This window comes from Ammodytes marinus (assembly GCF_949987685.1).
Source record: "Ammodytes marinus genome assembly, chromosome: 5".
Classification (NCBI taxonomy): Eukaryota; Metazoa; Chordata; class Actinopteri; order Uranoscopiformes; family Ammodytidae; genus Ammodytes; species Ammodytes marinus.
In genome coordinates, this window is record NC_137234.1 from 11659304 (window position 1) to 11678146 (window position 18843).

General features: G+C 42.1%; 1 protein-coding gene across 1 annotated transcript; it reads right to left on the reverse strand.

The window, feature by feature from the left end:
* Window positions 1-502: 502 nt before the first annotated feature.
* On the reverse strand, window positions 503-7556 carry LOC307250253 (methionine aminopeptidase 2-like; the record flags this gene model as incomplete). The annotated part of the gene is made up of 11 exons (XM_080027282.1): window positions 503-755; window positions 956-1071; window positions 2113-2216; window positions 2314-2410; window positions 3161-3255; window positions 3516-3697; window positions 4289-4450; window positions 5202-5304; window positions 6084-6146; window positions 6382-6495; window positions 7370-7556. The coding sequence occupies 11 exons, from the start codon at window positions 7554-7556 to the stop codon at window positions 503-505; spliced, it is 1476 nt and encodes a 491-aa protein (XP_079883408.1).
* Window positions 7557-18843: the final 11287 nt, after the last annotated feature.

Consider the following 18843-nt stretch of genomic DNA (forward strand, 5'->3'; position numbering starts at 1 on the left):
GTACACAGTAATCAATGCAAGATTTATAACAATTTATTTCTTATAAAATTGCTTCAAATTAAAATAGAGCAAATAAATATAGAAATATAAATATTTCATAGCAGTAATGTTGTTTTCCTCACAAGGTCTTAACAAAGCAATGACGTAGCATTGTCAGGCGAGATGTTCGCCCAAAACATTTTTTGCATGATCCTTTTGCATATACTTCCTTTGAATATTTCCTAAAAGCTGCACAGTAAAATATGGCTAAAATGACAACACTACATCCTTAAAATATATGCCCTTTGTGTATTGGCCCTTTGGGGAAAAAAACACATAATACTGGTAAGCTACTGCCATGACACGACATGTCTTTTGCTCTCGCTAAAATAATCATGTATAGGTACTCAAGCGTGTGTAAATGTAGGTTAGAGAAATATTGCATAATTGCTATCAGTCTGCAGAGGTTTGTTGTCTCGGAGCTGTCGTGCTCCTCTCCTGGTTGGCCTTGAGGTTTTTTGGCTCAGTAGTCGTCTCCCCGGCTCACCACCTCCTTACAGGTGGGCCTGAGTAAGATGGTGTGCTCGTACTGTGCGGTGTAGCTGCCCTTGATGTCGCAGAGAGGTGGGTATGGGTCTATGATGCCAAGGTCGCACAGATTTTTCAATGCCATCAGGTACTTGCTCTCACCCAGGCGGTCCAGCCAGCGGCGGCAGAACGCCAAAGTGCCAAAGTTCTCATTGATCACATTCAGTAGATGTTTCGCCCTCGGGAGTCTGCAACGCAATGGCGACAACACAGAGTCCATAGTGAGACAAACGGGAGACTGATACTATAGATGTAAATCAACATGCAGAGGTGATGCTATATAATCACAGCTTCTTCTTTTTTTTTTGCTTAGAATCAACCTATAAATAACCTTCAAGATCAATACTTTCAATAAAGGGATGAGACGAAAACATCAGAGCCTGCCAACCTTATTGGGACGTGTCCAACATTGAAGTTTTTCATGTAATGTGAGCACTCCATGTCATCGTGGACTGCACCTTTTCCAGTGCTGCCAAATGTCTCAATGGCATACGCTTCACCTTCCTGAGAATCAAAAGAAAAACAGGTGACAAAAACTCCTTATTTGGTTGTTGTAAAACGTAAAATTCCTATGAAATACTTTTATAATGAAGACTTTGTGAATATACTTTTATGCAGGGTTAAGTGAGTAAGATGTTACTTAAGGACAAAAACACTCCAGAGGGACAGAGTAAACTGAAGACTCAAGATGCAAGCAGCTGACATATTCGTGTGCAGTCTATTAAGGACAAAAGTGTCCTTTCTGGGGCAGTGCCTCGCGTGGGGTTGATTGGCTGGGCTTCATTGGCATTTTGCGTCTCTATCAGCGCGTGGCTGTTGTCGGAGTCCCTGTGGTATTAGCTGATAACACTGCGACACCCTCTCTTACTGCACCGATAATCAGTCAAAGTGCTAGCAGGCCCCCGTGGCACGCCCAGCTGCCACTCCAGCGCGTGCACACTCTGATCACAAAGAGGGTAATGGGCCTTGTTACCCACACACTTCAGCTAAAAATACAAAAGCTGCTACATCAGCAACTAACCCCCCCTCCCCCCCATCAGGTAAAAAGCTTGACGCAGCAACTTGCCAATTAAAACGCTCACTTCTGTCCAAATGCACCACATGTACTGCAGCGTGGATTTCTGTTTTCTCCTTGGCGAGGAACAGGGCCTGTTAATGAACTCTGGATGCCCACAATCCAGCGCTCGTACAGTGAAACAAGGTAGGCTGGAGTTTGAACCTGTGTTGCTACTCGATGCGCCTGGTAAGTCCATTAAAGGTGTAATTAAAGTGCTGACGAGGGTGACTAAGATGCTGTTAGGAGCGGTGAATTGGAACACATCCTCCACACCCTGTGGTAACCCTAACCAGCCGCATGTTCTTCCAATTACACTCGAGAATTAAAAAAGGGTTTATTTCTTCGCAAGGTCAAACTGCGGGAAAAAAGCTTTCATTTCAGCCACTCTGGTCAAAAAAAAGAGGCTCAAGGACTCTAGTAATTAATGCTCGAATGAAATAACATTTTGAAGTTAAAACTGAGCAAGCTGTATTCACTGCTGCACAAACCTCCATCCTCGTGGCCTCTCCTCCTTTAACAATAGGGACCGTCTTCCCTGAGTGTATCCTGTACTGTCCGATGGAGTGGCCGTTGAGGTTCCTGATTGGTTTCACTGAAAAAAAAAGGAAATCACACAGATTAAATGAAAGCAGGGACCAGCACTGAACCCACTCATGGAGTCAAGAAGACGAGAAACGACCTCACGTTACCTTGATATGTTTTTCCGTCTATCTCCACTTCGTAAGACTCCATGACCTCCTGAATGGTCTCACCAACGTCGCACAGACGCACATCGATCCCTGCGAACTGGAGCAGACAAGGTGTTTACACTCACACACATCAGTAGCCTCCACCACAACAGCTTGTTCCTCACACACAGACACACACTCACGCATGCACTCACGAACGCACGCACTCACGCACGCACGCACTCACACACGCACAATATCGAAAGTGTAAGTGTGAAATGCATTGTGTAATCTTTGTATTTAATGATTCATTACAACTTCTGTACCTCCTGATTATTTTAGTTTCAGTACACTTTGTAGTACTATTGATCTAAACTGTAAACTCCACCTCTTGTAGTTGTTTTGCCATGCGTAATATTGTTTACAGAACATGCTCAAAGTGTGTAAGTATTTTAGTTTTTGAAAAGTACTTTTATGAAACTCTAGAGGATGTGCACCAATTGAGTAAAAGTTTTGTATTACTTGGATGTAGTTACTTTTGCTGCTGTGACACAAATCTTTTAGTAATCATTACTTCCTTATTTAATGTCCACATTAGTTGCTATTTGTGGGTCTCCTCATTCTAAGTGGCTTCATTTGGAATTCATCATTACCTTATAATGACCATTCTTCTGTCACATCAAGTCACATTTAATGCTTAGTTTACTGTGTGAATCCATCTTTAGAGCTGGACAGAACTCAATTCCCAATCATTGTATTATTTTAGAGGTTTAGTTGTAATAAATTGCAAATATATAGATGAATGTTGATGGATGTAGGATTGTATGTATGTTAAGAAGCAGCATGAGGATGGGAAGAGCTGTGTTACCTTAATGCCGGTGTTGGTTGCATCGCTCACAGCTTCCAGCAGCCTGTCAAACTTCGGATTAAAAGTGACGGTGAAGGCACAATCTATTATTCGACCTGAAATGCATAGAAGGTAACAGTTTCAATAAGGTTCTCATTAAGTCTCAATATTCAGCATGTATTAAATGTATTAAAATAAAGGAAAAAGATTGTAAAGATTAGAAAAGTTAATTAACTTACGAGAGCAGTTTATTCCAGGCATTGCTAATTATTATAAGGTGATCGTCATTTCACCATGTCATCATAAATGCCAAGTGTGAAATGGCACACACAGTATAGCTCCTAAAGCACATCACAAGTTAATCCTGAGCTCTCACCATTGATGTGCGTTCCAAAGTCAATTTTGCAGATGTCGTCGTAGCGCAGCACAGTGGGGTCTCCTGCGTTGGGGGTGTAGTGTGCGGCACAGTGGTTGATGGAGCAGCCGGTCGGGAAGGCCAGGCCGGCCTTCAGTCCGTCTTCTCTGATGAGCCTCCTGGAGCAGTCCTCCAGCTTCTCACTGCCAGCAGCAGAATGCACCACAAAGAGACAATGGATGGACAGGGACAATGAGAATTGTTTTCAGGACAGATACAATGGGTTGAAAAACACAAAAGCACTTCTCTCTGCTTTCTTTGATCATTTTAAAACTGTTTTTTTTGCAGGACAAAGAAGTGCTGAAAAACCACATCAATTTCACTTACACATCAACCCAGGTAGCGAAAAAGAGGCTCAATGACTACATAACTATATATACAGTATATTTTTTGAACCCTTTATTTATACTCGAGAGATCAATTGAGGGGTGACCCTCATTTGCAATGATGTCGAGTCAAACAAATGCAAAGCAAAAACGACAATACATACACAATATACAATGCAAGAACATCAAATACACAACTAGCTGATAAAGAGACAAAACAATTTAAACATTTAGTTATAGCGATAGCATCACATTACAAAACACTATAACCTGTAAGCAACGAAAGTAAGCTAAAAATGGGTACAGGCTTGTTTTGCTTTTAGCCAGTTTTTAACCTTTGTTGTGAACAACTTTGATTTCCACGGGTAACGCGTTCCAGACTTGACAGCCCTTTAGGATGTGTCTCACCAGATGTCAATCATGGTCATCCCAGGTTTTATCCAGGTCCTGACGTAGGTGCGGACCTGTCTGTGAGCCTCGGCCGCCTGCCTGAAATCACTCCACATCTCCTCATTGGCCCCGTCCAGCGCCCGCTTCTCTTCGCTGGTGGTCCTCCACGCTGCACTGCGCCTGGTGGGAGGTAGACAGGCACACCGCATAAGAGGAGGTACTCATTACCTTTTCATTACACAAATATTTGTAATGAGGATTATGACACACGCTTGTACAGACTCTACACACACAAGTCGTGTTGATGGTTTTCATCAGAGGCCTAATCCTGACAAAATTGATTTGATTTGCTCCAGAGAAAGGAAATTAAATGGCACACTATTAATTGCAACTCATTGTGCTGAAGGACTTCACGATACATTTGTTACAATATGATTGTGCTATGTATGCATTGTGTGATATATTGGGATACATCACATATTTCACTGAAAATGTCCAAACAGAATTGAAATACATTTTGCCATGTATGATCTGGTTGGTCTTAATACATCACATCACATTATATTGATAATTCAGCTGACAAATGAAGTCTAAGAACTATTGAGATAAAAACTTAAATTCAATTCAAAACCTTGCAATTCCAGGCCACAAACTGTACTGCGACATCCACAGGAGATGAGGTTGTAGTTCACATCATGTTAAAAATTTGAATTGTTTTCTTCCAAATATTGATTTTTGGAGCTGACTATATGATACAGAAATCTCAACAAAATTAAATATCACGATATATTGCCCTATCGATTTTTTTTAAGCACATCCCTTTTGTGTTGTGTTCGAAAGGAATAATGTGCAATGCAGAGAGAGCTGAAACAAATAACTAACGGAAGACTACTGCTATACGCATGTGAGGGAAAATGGGGAGGTCTCATACCCATCTTTCGAAGGTGGATATTCACACTCCTCTCCCTTTGGAAAGTCTCCGTTGGGATAGAGCTCACAAATAGGGATTGAGGGAGGGTCAGTCTGTCCCTTCACTGTGGCCCAGATAGAGGGAAGGCGAAGCAGAGGCAAGTAGCAAGAGAAGGAAAAAAAACACAAGACACATTATCTTCCCCATGTTCCTGACAATCATTTTCTCCCCTCAGCAAAGGCATACAGTCCAGTTCCCGACTTAACAGATCTAATTAAGTAAGTCACCCCGCGAGTAAAAGAAGCCCATTAAATGATATTGCTGAGGAAATCTGTGGCAATATAAAAGCACTTGAATCATACAGTGGGTTATAATGATGTATAATGCAGCACATCTTCTCGGATCTCCACACACTGTAACATTGGCATTACTCATCTTAAACGGCTTTCATAGCATGTCTAAATGCTTAGTGCCATTCATTTTGTTCTGTCCCAGCTTGACATGTAAGGTCATGTCGCATTTAGTCTTACACCTCCTGTGGCAGTGCGGCAGTAACTCTCACGAAACTAATTAGCCAAGTCAAACTGCTTTTGGTGAACCTGTTGTATTTACGGAATGATTTAACGTGATTGTGTCTCTGCACTCCATTCAGGATGTAGACTTCGGGTCATAAATTAAAACCCCCAAAAGTCTTCGCCATGTGGGGTTCTCGCTGTGATATCTCTACAAAATCTGACTTGCCTCTGTGACAGTAAATATTCTGTCGCTGTGATGTAAATGTGTGTGTGTGTGTGTGTGGGGGCGTGTGTGTGTTGCGGATCGAGCAAATGTGACTTTATTTCAAACAGCCTTTGCCAAAGAGTAACCTGTTATTGTATGTGTAAAAGAAAAAAAACGGCTTACGTCCTTTCTTCTTTTTCTTCTTCTTCTTCTTTTTCCCGGACGAGTTCTCTCCCTCGTCTCCATCTGTTGAAAGCATCATTAGTTTCAATACAGTTTGTTGAAGTGAGAAATATCGACAGGCAGGCGTCGTTTGGGCACAATGCCCAGTGAGTGCACTAATGGAAAAATCAGATATCCCATTGCAGATAATATGACCGGTGGAATTTTTCACTGTTCGACAAAAAGTTCAACACTATCGCAACTGCTGCAGATGGCTTTGATGATGATGATGAAGATGGTGGTGGTGGTGAGGAGTTACCTTCTTCTCCATCCTCCTCCCTCTCTTTGTCCTCCAGCGTCTGCTGCTCCAACTGTTTCGTCACATCACCAACACCTCCGGCTTCTGCATCCCCCTCAGCCTCATTTGTCCCTGCTGCAAAGTCATACCCCCCCCCCCCACCCCCCCATACATGCACATGGACATGCACACGCACACACACACACACACACACACACACACACACACACACACACTCCCCCCCCCCCACACACACACACACACACACACACACACACACACACACCACACACCACACACGCACACATGCACACACGCAAAAAGTGTCAGTAAATCATTTGCTGTGGTTCAGTCAGTCCAAGAAAGTGCAATCCACTATGATCTCAACTTGGCAGGGTCTGTGCATAAATTCAGTCCATACCTTGGGAGTCAATATCCTCAAGGGCATATACCATGCAGCAATATGACATTAAGCCCTTCAAAGCCCCTTCTAAGACTATGGACAGGCTCAATAAACTCAGACATTTTTATTTACCCACATTATCATCATGTTCTTGTTGTGTTTTGCACATAGCCTTTGAGTGGGTTGTCATCTTATTGCACTAAAACTGTACTGATACTTCCATTACATAATTTCATGCAGCTTAGTGGGATTTTTTGGATGGGACATATTTAATCTGGACTAACACTTCATTTTATGTCCACACAATATCTGCAAATGACAGCTTTCCAATCAGTTTTGATGTTGAATTCCCCCCTTTTCAGAGATTGTCCCGTTTCCAGATGAGCGCCCTCAGCTCCAGCTCCAGCAGCAGCAGCCGCCGCTCAGTCAGAGTTGGGGCAGCTGGGACAGGAATACCATCTGACAGGTTTAAAAAGTCTCCTGTCCCGCAATATTTGACGGCTCGTGCTATGTATCGAGTGGCACTTTGATGAGCAGGACAATTTCACGGCATTTCTCCTCAACCCACATGCACATTCTCAAAGCGCCAAGTGATGCCCCCCTTACCTGCTGCTGCTGCTGCAGTGGTCTTGCTCTTCTTCTTCTTTCTTCTCTTTCTCTTCACCGATTCCGGAGCGTCCGCATCCTCTCTCTCCTCGGTCCAGTCGTCCCCCCCGTTGAGAAGTTGAGGCTCCACTCCGGGCTGTAGCTGTAGCTCCGCCATGATCAGCGACCGAGAGATGAAGTGACGCATAAGCTGCTGGGAGCCTCCAGTGGTCAGAGCACAAAGTGTGCTGCTGCTGCTGCCGGAGGAGGATGAGCCAATTACGAGCCATTAGAAGAGACGATCTCTGTCCGTCAGTGCAACAACTTGATCCGAGTGCGAGGAAGACGACGCGTCCTCTAAACCGAGAAGCCAAAAACTTTCATTTAACAACTGATTTTACTTTGTCTATTTTATTCTGTAGCCTATAGAGCTAGGGAAAATCACATTCTGGGATAAATTGCAATAGCAGTCTACATCAACACAACCCTAGTGGTCCTGGCTAGCCCATCCTATTGCCAGAAGCATCACTTTCACTGAGCAGTCAGTTTCGGGTTACCTGTCTGTGCCTGCACCTGTGCCTGGAAGCAGCTACTCACTCACTCACTCACTCACTCACTCACTCACTCACTCACTCACTCACCCACTCACTCACTCACTCACTCACCCACCCACTCACTCACTCACACACTCACTCACTCACTCACTCACTCACTTTTTTATTTATTTTTTATTTATTTTTTTAGACCTGGGTGTCCTGTCAAACGCTGCCAAACGCGCGTCACCGTATATGTTATTGTGGTAACGCTTTTATTGTACGTATCATCACGAGGTAGCGTTTCAATGTTTCATCATAACTGGCACATAACGCGAGTAGCCTATTTGGAGGCGGGCGTAGAACCAACTGTGTAACCAAGCAACAAGCCCCGAACACTCAGTGGACAGAGGCCCCTCCTCACGTCAGAAGTGAAAGGTGGATTTTGAAGAACTTGAAGTTATCGTTTGGCGCAAGGACGTAGGCCTATCTGCGTTTCATCTGTGTGTGGGGACGTTCAAGTATAGGCCTATTTTATTTTTTAGAGGAAATAATGACTTCTTCGGATGCGCTGACAAAATCCAGGACTGCCCCTTTGTACTTCTTCGACCAGGTGGGCCAATTATTGATTGTAGATTAAAAATAAAGAGCAAGACGTTAACCATAGCCTATCATTCACATCTCTGCAGCCAAGAAAACGAAACCGAATCAGAGGTACAAGAGGCAGCCTTTTGTACTTTAATGCGGCAGATGAAGGAGTGCAGATAGATGCAATACAAAGGTAGGCCTAATCAGCCTAAATTCCTTGATTGCGAATTTTTTCTCACTTGTTTTTTGTTTGTTTCTTATGTAACCTTATAGGCTATGTTTTGTCATTATCTCATAGTAGTGACGACAAAGAAGGTATACGTGATGAGCTGACTCAGAGGCTGACAGGTGAAACATGTGGTGATCATGGTAAACCTGATACTTCTGCAAGGAACATAAAGGATCCGCTGCATGCCTACAAACGAGCGGCCCCTCAGTTACTTGATGAGTTGGCCCGTCTGCTTTCACAACACAAGTGGACCGAGAAGGGTTGTATTCCTCACGGGTTTGTGAATATACTGAATTACTCCTGGAGGGATCTGGCTGCAGGGGCGGTGCAGGTGAAGAGTGCGGACATGGCAGACATACGAAGAAAGTGCAAAAGTTCCGTGAAGTTAGACGAGGCTCGATCCCGTCAGGTGTCCACCAATGACAAGAGGGACAACGTCGCAGCATGTGGAGTGGAAAATGTTGGTCCCTCTGTGAGGAAACTACAGTTTAGCTCACATCATCCACGCGTGAAAAAGCGTAAACCTATTCCCAAAGGTAAAATAGGCCTAACAATCCATAGGTCACAATTATATGGGAAAAAAAAGATAAAGGTAAAATAAATTAAATATAAATCTGAACTATAATAGCCAATACCATACATTTTGTCTAATAACGACACACTGTCTAATTATGTGTTACTGAAAGTGTTTGGTATTTCTAGCCTATTACGCCAAATTACTAAATCAATTTAGTTATTTTCTTGGCAGATCTCATCTAATAATAATATGTTGTAATTTGTGGTTATAAATAGTTAATAACTCATTGTTGATTAATTAAAGCTTTCAAGATGAATCATAAGCCTCTTATAAGAACAAACTTTGCCAGGATTTCAAAAAGATGTCTGGGTTAATTTCTACTCATTCCAAAATGTAATTAATCGGGAATAGCCCTCTAATGGAGGGTTTGACCACTAATCTTTGTGAAAAGGGGCTGAAGAGCATCTGGGCCAAAATCAATACACCGATCTTTTAAACAAATGAAGACTTGGTGGTTAATGATTGTTTAATTGGGTCATTAGAAAGTGAGTAAGTTGTTAATACACATCTCCCTCACTGTATATCATCAGGGCCACAGACGTAAGTATGTCATACATTGTGGGTTATTCCACTTAAATAATCCATCAAATTGTAGATGTTAGTCATACATTACTGATAGGAAAAGCAAGTTTCGCTACCAGAAGATATACATCAACCAAATGGCTTTTTTCTTTCCAAAAGTAGGTTTTACAAATGACTTGTAAAATATGAATTAATTATTATATTAATTTAGCTTTTAGTGACAACACAAACTCTCTATAAACTATACATTATTTATGTTGCATGAGTACAACTATGTGAAATTGAGAATAATCCAGGATACACAGAGCTGCCACATCCAATTATGTTTAACTATTGTATATGTCATAGTTGATGTAGTCAAGAGACAATAACAGCAAGAGTAATAACAGTGAAACCATATTGAGTAACTTCTTGAGACCTTTTAAAACTGAACTTGAAGAAAGCTTTGGTTGCAAGTTTAAGGAAGTGAGAGGATTGGTTTACCAGTTAGGACAAGGTAGCCATGCAGGCACAGACATACTGCTGTCTGTTAATCAGTGACATCTTACATTATTAAGTTCCCTGGTAGTTACTTATAAATGGCCAGTATTGCCCATAGAGATGCAATGAAATGGTGATTGTAAGACCACAGGTGATTCATTGTTCATTCATTCTCACTCTACAGCAGATCCCTGCTCCACGGCCGTTAGCTTCTCCATCTCATCCAACAGCGGCAAAGATCCACAGTTGAGTCCGGGTTGGATTGTCCAGCCCAAGCAGCCCGTCTGTGATGAGCCTCAGCAGATCAGGGTGTGTCAGTGGGTGCTGAAGCGACTCCAGGCAGCCAAAAGTCCTGGGTTTGTGTTAACCTTATAGCTGCTGCATTTAGCTGCACTATTGCAACCATTTGTTTAATAATGACTTTTGTCTTGCCTTATACCTATAATTTTCCCTACTACTGTAAGAACAAATTGATATGTTACAAATGTGGTGCTTTTATACAAGGTGAATGTGTTTATGCTATTTAACTTTACAGCAAGTTGTTTGGGTAAGTCTCTTCCTATTTAAAGGTGCTATGAGGAACTTTGAAATATTTCTGAAACAAGTCAAATTTTTCCTCTGATGATCATAAATGAAATGTAACAGCTAACGAGACCATCAGTTCAAAGAATGCTATTTTCATATAGTTTTTCTTACTGCCTTTGTCATGGATACGCTCACCCAGGAACTACAGCTGGCGTAGTAAAAACACTACCACTTTTGTCCAAAGGAGGTACAAGAATTAACACAAACTGAAAGAGCCTCGGAGCACCTTTACATGTTTGCAAAACCGCCATTTAACAGCCTGTTTGCAAAAAAAATAAAAAATAAGAATCTTACGGGGCATGTCTCTGGACCTCCCAATATGAGTCAAGATCTCAACCCCTCGATGTTCAACCCAAAGTTATGCCCTTGCATGAAATATGACTTCATCATTACATAGGAAACTGCAACCAGCTAAACAGGAGCTGAACAAGCCCCTCATACTGCGTCACTATGGGGACGCGAGGTCAAAAGTGAAGGACAAGAGAGTGAAGAGAAAGACCCAACCTGTCACTCTAGTCAACGGTATGCCCCATATACCAGAGGTCAAGCAGCAGGATCCTGCACGGCAGAAACTACACTACAGGATCAGCGACGGCACCTCCTTCATATAGTATCCTTGCCTCATCATGTTTATTCATAGCCTCGTTTAATTTGTGTGCTTGTCTACTGCATATGGGTAATTTGTCAATGCAGCCGACCTTTTGACCTTTGACCGTGGCCTCTCAGCTACAAGTCGGGTTGTATGGCAGTGTGCCAGAGCCACTCAGGTCTGCCGGGTGGAGGCTTCTACACCAACGTGTTCAGTGACAGCGACTATCCCGTTATTCTGGCGACTATGACAGCGTTTGGGCACGCTGCTGTTACACATCCTATTAGGTTAGTTCAGTGCTGACATGTGAGAACACAAGTAATGATGTATTTGCCTCTGCTGCCTCTATATTTGAACCATTAAAAAAAAACTGGATTACCTCTTTACCACTCGGACATGAGACAGATTTCATTATAATCAGATCTGACTAAAGAAAAAAAAGAAGGAAAAAAATCATATATGTGACAGCTTTAACCGTAGCCTATATGTCAAAATTAAATTTTTACGTATCTGTTCTCCCAGTTCTACCATTACAGCATTATGGGACCAGGACGGTGGATTCATGTGTGACCTTCAAGGGAAAATAACTAAGGAGTGGAGCTGGCAGACAGACCGGAACACACTGAGGGAGCAGATTGTTGTACAGGTGCTAGTGACTTTTGAGACTACTACAATTTTTTTCTGCCTATGATATATTATCAACTGATATAAAAAATGTAAATAAATTGTCGACTTCAAAATGTGTTGTGCAATTAAACCGCAACTTTGTCTCTGCTGAGTCAAATGTTTTAGTCTCTTCTTTTCACTTATCATCAGTGTGCAAGTGTGTCTTAACTACTATGCATCAGCTTTAGCAACATGTTGCATTGGGAACAGGCCCGAGGAAATCTCAAGATGAGAAATATATTCAGTGACAAGGTTAGTCAGAGGGGCTGCACATCTGGAGTGACCCTGTCATGTGAGATAACTGTGACGTGTGTATGGGAAATGTCAAATTTAGGGGAAACAAGCAGTGAACGTGACGCATAACCTACTGACAAACGGTCTCCGACGGGACAAAAGTATGTTTTATAATTTATAATTATTTAGTGTGCAGATTAGATGGACATGTATGAATTCACCACTTAGATACTGACTTCCATATTTCTTGTTTCCTACAGTTGTCAGACCTAATCTCTGTGAAGCTGCTCAGTGGCACTTCTGCCATGATGACCTTCAGGTGTAACAGCGAAACTGTTCAACTTCCTCTATCTGCCCTGTCTAATGCCAACCAATCAAAGGGAACGGTGAGATTGAGATTAACAAACAAATGAGAAAAAAAGTACAACATTTATTATAAAAGGTTCTAATCTCTAACGTCTACTCTTGCATTGACAGCCCTGTTTGCAGACTGAGGGAAATTTTATCTCCGATGTCGCTCAAGACCTTCTGCCGGCGAGAAGGGCCAAATCCCCTGTTGTGGTCCTAGAGTGCAAGAGGAGCCTGACGCTAACACCTGTAAGACTCTTTAGGGCCTCTGTGAAGGCATTAAATACAATTGTCACAAAATACCTTAAAGCTGTAGTGCGTAACTTTTTCCATACAAATGAATGTCGGTTACATTCAAGCCATTGCCAGATGAGTTGACACACAGTTGATTAATTATCAGCTCCACGAAACTCCCTCTGTATTTCTCAGTATGGCAGCATTTACAAACTGGTGTCGCCCCCCGACACTGGCACAGGAGCTTGGGATCATCCCATCAAGCGCCCAATAAATGTTTCAGTTGTTGATACTACTGCTAAGAAAAAACCTGGTTGTTCAGCAGAAGGAATAAAATCCATGCGTAATCACTGAAGCATTAGCTCATGTAGTTGAGGCAATAGTGTTGTTGTAATTACTCACGGGGGCGACCGAAATTTTGCACTATGCTTTAATATCAAAGGAACAGCTCAGGGTTTGTGATAGATAGTCACCAAAACAATTTCTTTGATTTATTTTCTAAAAGTTCTGACGATGCCTTCATAGAGTCACTTTATGTAAAGCATCTCGCTAAGTGCCCTGTCCCTGTTCTGTTTCATATAATCTACCATGCGAGTAATGATGTATGGCAGGTGTCTGTTTGCTCCCGGGAGGTTCTCCAGATGGTCCGAGAGGTGGAGGGGCTGGAGGAGCCGGCAGCGCAGTGGAGAAGAGGTGGAGGAGATGGTTGTAGGGAGCTGAATAGGCTTCAACTGAGAGTACGAATCGCCCTGGATGACTGGCTGGATTATTATCGTGTGGCCATTGGTACCTAACCTTTAAACACAACCTTTCTTAGCTTTTCTGAAATGTGTAATGTGTGCTAACGCTTCCCATCAGGCGTCAACTGCAACCAGCTCGTCCAATGTACTGTTTTCTTAAAGTGTTAAAGCTATAATGGGTAACTTTTTCATACAAATAAATATCTGTTACATTCAAGCCATTTCCAAATGAGTTGACAAAAAGTTGATTTAGCCTATCAGTTCCACAAAACTCTCTCTGCATTTCTCTACGTGGCCATGTTTACAAACTAGTGCCGACCCCGGACACTGGCGCAGGAGCTAAAGAAGCGCCCACGAAATGTTTCTGTTGTTGATTCTACTGCTAAGAAAAAACCCAGATGTACAGCAGAAGGAATAAAAATCCATGCGCAATCAACAAAGGCTTTACCTCATGCAGATGCACCGACCGTGTCGTTGTTATAACTCAGAATTCCTCATAGGGGGCGACCGAATTGAAGCACTATAGCTTGAAGTGCAGATACAAAGTTCGTCCAATCTGACCCGCTAAGGTTGTTTAGAGTATTTCGATGGGAGAAAAAAAAGTGACAGTATCACTTCATCTTGCAAACTCAACATTATTGAATAGTTCTCTTCAGGATCTAGTTCACGGTCGCTCGTGTCACTCTGGTGTCTGTGTGCATTCTGTTAGTGACCTCTTCTTCTCCTTCAGGGATCAAGTGTCCCGGTGTGGAGCGGGTGCCAGATGCCCCACTGAGGACCAGGCTGAGGAGGGAGGTACAGTCAACCGCTCTGCCCTCCATCAACCCACCAGAGCGGGCACACGATGAACCCATCCAGACAGAGGAACCGGTCCGGCCCGAGGAGAAAGGAAGAAAGGAGTTACAGGACCTACACGGACATCTGCCAACACTAGGAGAAAGTTCTCTGGACTCCGATGTCAAGCTACCAAGATGCTACTCTACACCACAACCCATATTGTAAGACCAGCACGTTTGACCAAAGTCCACTGGGCTTCTCCATATCAATGTAAATGTCCTTTTCATGAGATTAAGCATCACACAGGCTGTGGTAAACAAATCTATAACGTCTTTCAGATGTCGTACAATTTACTTGCTGTAGTTAATGAACTTTGAAAACACCTAAACAACAACAAGCAACTGCAATACTTTATCTCATTCTGTTTATGATAGAACATGATAAAGTTGGACTCGATTATGTTTGGTACGAGCATGTCTGGTTTAAAAACAAAGGTAGGCCACAAATAAAGAGTGGGAGCTTTAAAGTGGCTATAACAATTTATCTAAAGACATTAAAAATCAGAGATTGCTCGTAATGCTAACACTAAAGAGACTTAGCACTTAACGCTGCATCTGTATGGGGCTTTATAGCAAGTTTTAGCTTTATGTGTAGCTGTCCAGCTCTTTACTGGTGTCAATATGTATTTAAGAAGCTCTAAAACCCAATGATCACAACCTGTTTAGCACACAGTTTGCAACTAGCGAACATAGTGGAATATTTAGTCTATCTATGTAATTGACAGAGTTTGTAATAGTGACAGAAACAAACTTTATTGATCAGTTTTAAGTGAGTTGTGCTAGAATTCACTCCGTATACGGTATATCCCACATTATATCAGCCATAATAATGGGCACTTTCCCTGTTTTGACCTGTTTGTTACCAGGACGCCAAAGAAGCGGCCAAAGGAGGAGAACCATTTCACACAGATAGGACCCCTTCAAATTCATGGCAACATCAAGCTTGAGTGAGATTAACTTGTACTGCTGACAGGCACTGCCATTAGAAATGCAATCAAGTGTTATTGTGTAGAACATGATTGACATTTACTGCATTTTTTACTACTGTATATTTACACTGACAGCTTCACTATCACTCCTCCACCCTGCCAGGTCAGTGACTATTACAAACAGTCAAGATTTTCTGCCCAATGGTGTGGCCCGGCGTCCAGCCCCGCAGTCCTTCACCCCCTCCGTCCCCCTCACTGTGTGCCCTGCTCTGCTGAGAGCCGCCCTGATGGGGGAGGGGGGGCGCAGGCGCTGCTGCTGCAGCGCTGCACTGATGCCAGTGCTGACTGATCTGGAGTTGGATGCCTTCATTATGGGCCAGCCTCCACACAGTCAACAGATCCTAGTGGTGTGTGTGTGCACGCCGCGCCAACCCGCCAACACACACGCAGTGCCCGAGCAGGACGTCCTGGAGCAGCTTCACAGGAGGAGGAACAAGCACAGAACCATGCCATGCAATCAGGTGTGAACACTGTCTCACAAACACGGACAAAAGAACACTGTAATAAAACACTATTTATTTTAAAATGTTGCTCATATACCCCAGCCCAGCATCTATACAGTCTCAGATCTGCAGTGTGTGCATCAATTGTTTGTTGTAGTACTGCAGTCTAAATAACATCCGTGTTTTTGCACAATCAGCAAGGACAGTAAATGTGCAGAAAACTCCTCTTGATATTGAACTAAATGAGCAAATGGCAGTGTCAGCAGATATTGCACAACTAGTAACAGGTTCTCCATCTCCTCTAGTGCCAACTGGATTCATTTCGCCTGGTGAGATATGAAATGTCAAAGGAGAGTCCCAGCTGTGTGGAGGAGAACGTCCTGCTGCAGCAGAGACATAACGCTGCTCCTGGAATGGTCCTGGTCAGTAAAGCCACTGCAGGCTTGGCCAGAGGCTGCAGGCTCTGCTCACTACATGGTTTCATGGCTCCCACTGGGGGGCAGCAGCGGTGTAGCAGATGAGGCTATAGTATGGGTGGGGGGGATGGGGGGAGGAGTGTACTAAGGTGCTGTCCTTTTCCCAAGTAGACCTTTAATTTATAGAAGCCATTGATTTTTTCCCCGCTGTAAGATAGGGAAGCCCTCCAAATTACATTGAAGAGTTTTCTTTAATGCAACTTTGCCAATTGATCACTTACTTTTGAAAATGTAGGAATAAATATGCAATTTGCCAATATCTAACTAATTATTATCGAAATGTTGGATAAGGCCAGACTTCAAATTCTTATTTAATAATGTACAGGTAATTGTTTTTTTACCTGTTTCAACCACCTCAATTTACAACATAGAGTATGAACATATCCTTCTGTAATAACCTTCAGAACATTGCTAAGAATGATTATAGAAAGTTTAGTTGATGTAAATGCTTTAGAAATTGACATTTTTATTGTTTTGTATTGAGTATTGAAAAAGAAAACATTTAGCTCACGGCCATTAAAGATATAGTAGAAATATATAGATGGAAAAAGGCAAGGTTTAGTAAATTAAACACCGAAGATGAAATGTACATTTGGACTTTTAGCATGAAAGAAGACATGTTATGGAAGCAATATAGGCATAAATCTCAAAATTGACCAATGTCCGAAGAACTATGTTTTTGCGTGCATTATCCGTCTTAGATACTGTAGTTAAAGTGGACTCAGTAAACTCATAAAAAGCAGCTTTTATGATTGACAGGATGTTACATAAACACAATCTAGGTTCCTCTTTTTGTGAAATCTAAAAATAACCGCATGACTGATAGGGCGCGTGCTGGAAAAAGATAGAATCTTCATGGTGCCTCGGACCACGTCTCTGTAATCTAAATAGAAGTACTACATGGACTAGTGGTCTTTAAATATTTTCCATTTCTGTACATGTAATGCAAACTCTCCTTGTTAATGTGAAAGATGTACATCAGAGGGAAGCTGCTGTTTGTGGGCTACACGTTCAGCGGACACAACGGTGGCTCAGTCAGGGACCTTCAGAAGCAAATCTGCAGAGCCAGGGGAGACTACAGATTAGGTGTGAGCCTCCCTTCAGACTACAAGTTCAGGTACTGCTGCACCATAGCCAACATGAATCTGACTAACTGTCAGAAACTGAATCCTCACCGCAATTAACTCTTGTTACTAACCAGTGACCCTGTGGTATAGTGTGAATGGAAAGGGAATACACTTAAAACAATTGTCATTTGTCATCATGCAACCCCAAATTAATTAAAAAAAAAAAAATTACAAGAAGAGATACATTGTTCCACTAAAATCCTTTCAAACACAAAGCATTTGATTAAGTTTACTGCTTTGATTTTGCTCATGATTTTTTGTACTTTCCTAACAGCGATACAGTGAATGAGCCTACAGCCACAGAGACACACTGCTCACAAGACGCAACACTAAAAGGACATGACGTTGAGAGGTGTGTGACTGTTGATATACTGTAGATTCCTGCAGATTCCTGAAATGTATCTTAATGGTCAAACAACTCAAAAAACATTTTCTTTGACCAATGTGTTGCGTTCTCATAAATCTTGTTCAAATGTTCTGACTGAAATACCTGTCTGATTTCCTCTTTCCTGAACAGAAAAAACAAAGTATCAAACAGACGCCAGATGGACTTTTCTATCAAACCAAAAAAGACTGCAGCATTTCCTCATGTCTCTGTTGTCACACACTGACTATGCACCAATGACTGAGGATTATATCTTCATCTGCCCTTTTGTTGTCAAAAAAACAGTCTCCAAACTGTATAAACTATGGGTTAATGTGCAATCAAACCACAAACGCCTCATTTGCTTACAATGCAGGTTGGCACCACTGATTAGCCTAATCTGTAACTGAAATGCAAAATAGAAAGTTTACATTCACAACGCTTACAGGCATCAGGGCCCAAGATTTATTGTGGAAGGACTGCTGATGTTACAGTCTTTTTCCAATTTAATTTTATGTAAATATCTCGGATTTATTGTAATATTGAATAAGTATGAGCAGATTGAATAAAAACACCAAATGATTCAGAACTGTGTGTGTGTGTGTGTGTGTGTGTGTTTCATTATCTCCCTTCCTTTCTATAAACCAGAGCTTTTTTCTATAAGAGTGACTGATTGATCAAGCCAGTTACAGGCAGTGTGATGAAACTGATAATATGATGTTGTTTGAGTTTTACTTCCTCAACAAAAAATATTTCTGGAATTTGGCTTACAAAGTGTCAGCTGGCTTCCACTCATATTTCGTAGTCATACCAGTGGGGTTAATATTAGCAATGATGATGATGATGTATGTGGAAAATATACTTGTGTTTGGAACTTCAAAAATGACTGTTATGATGAGCAATCATAAAGTCTTAATGAAATTGGGTTGAAGTGT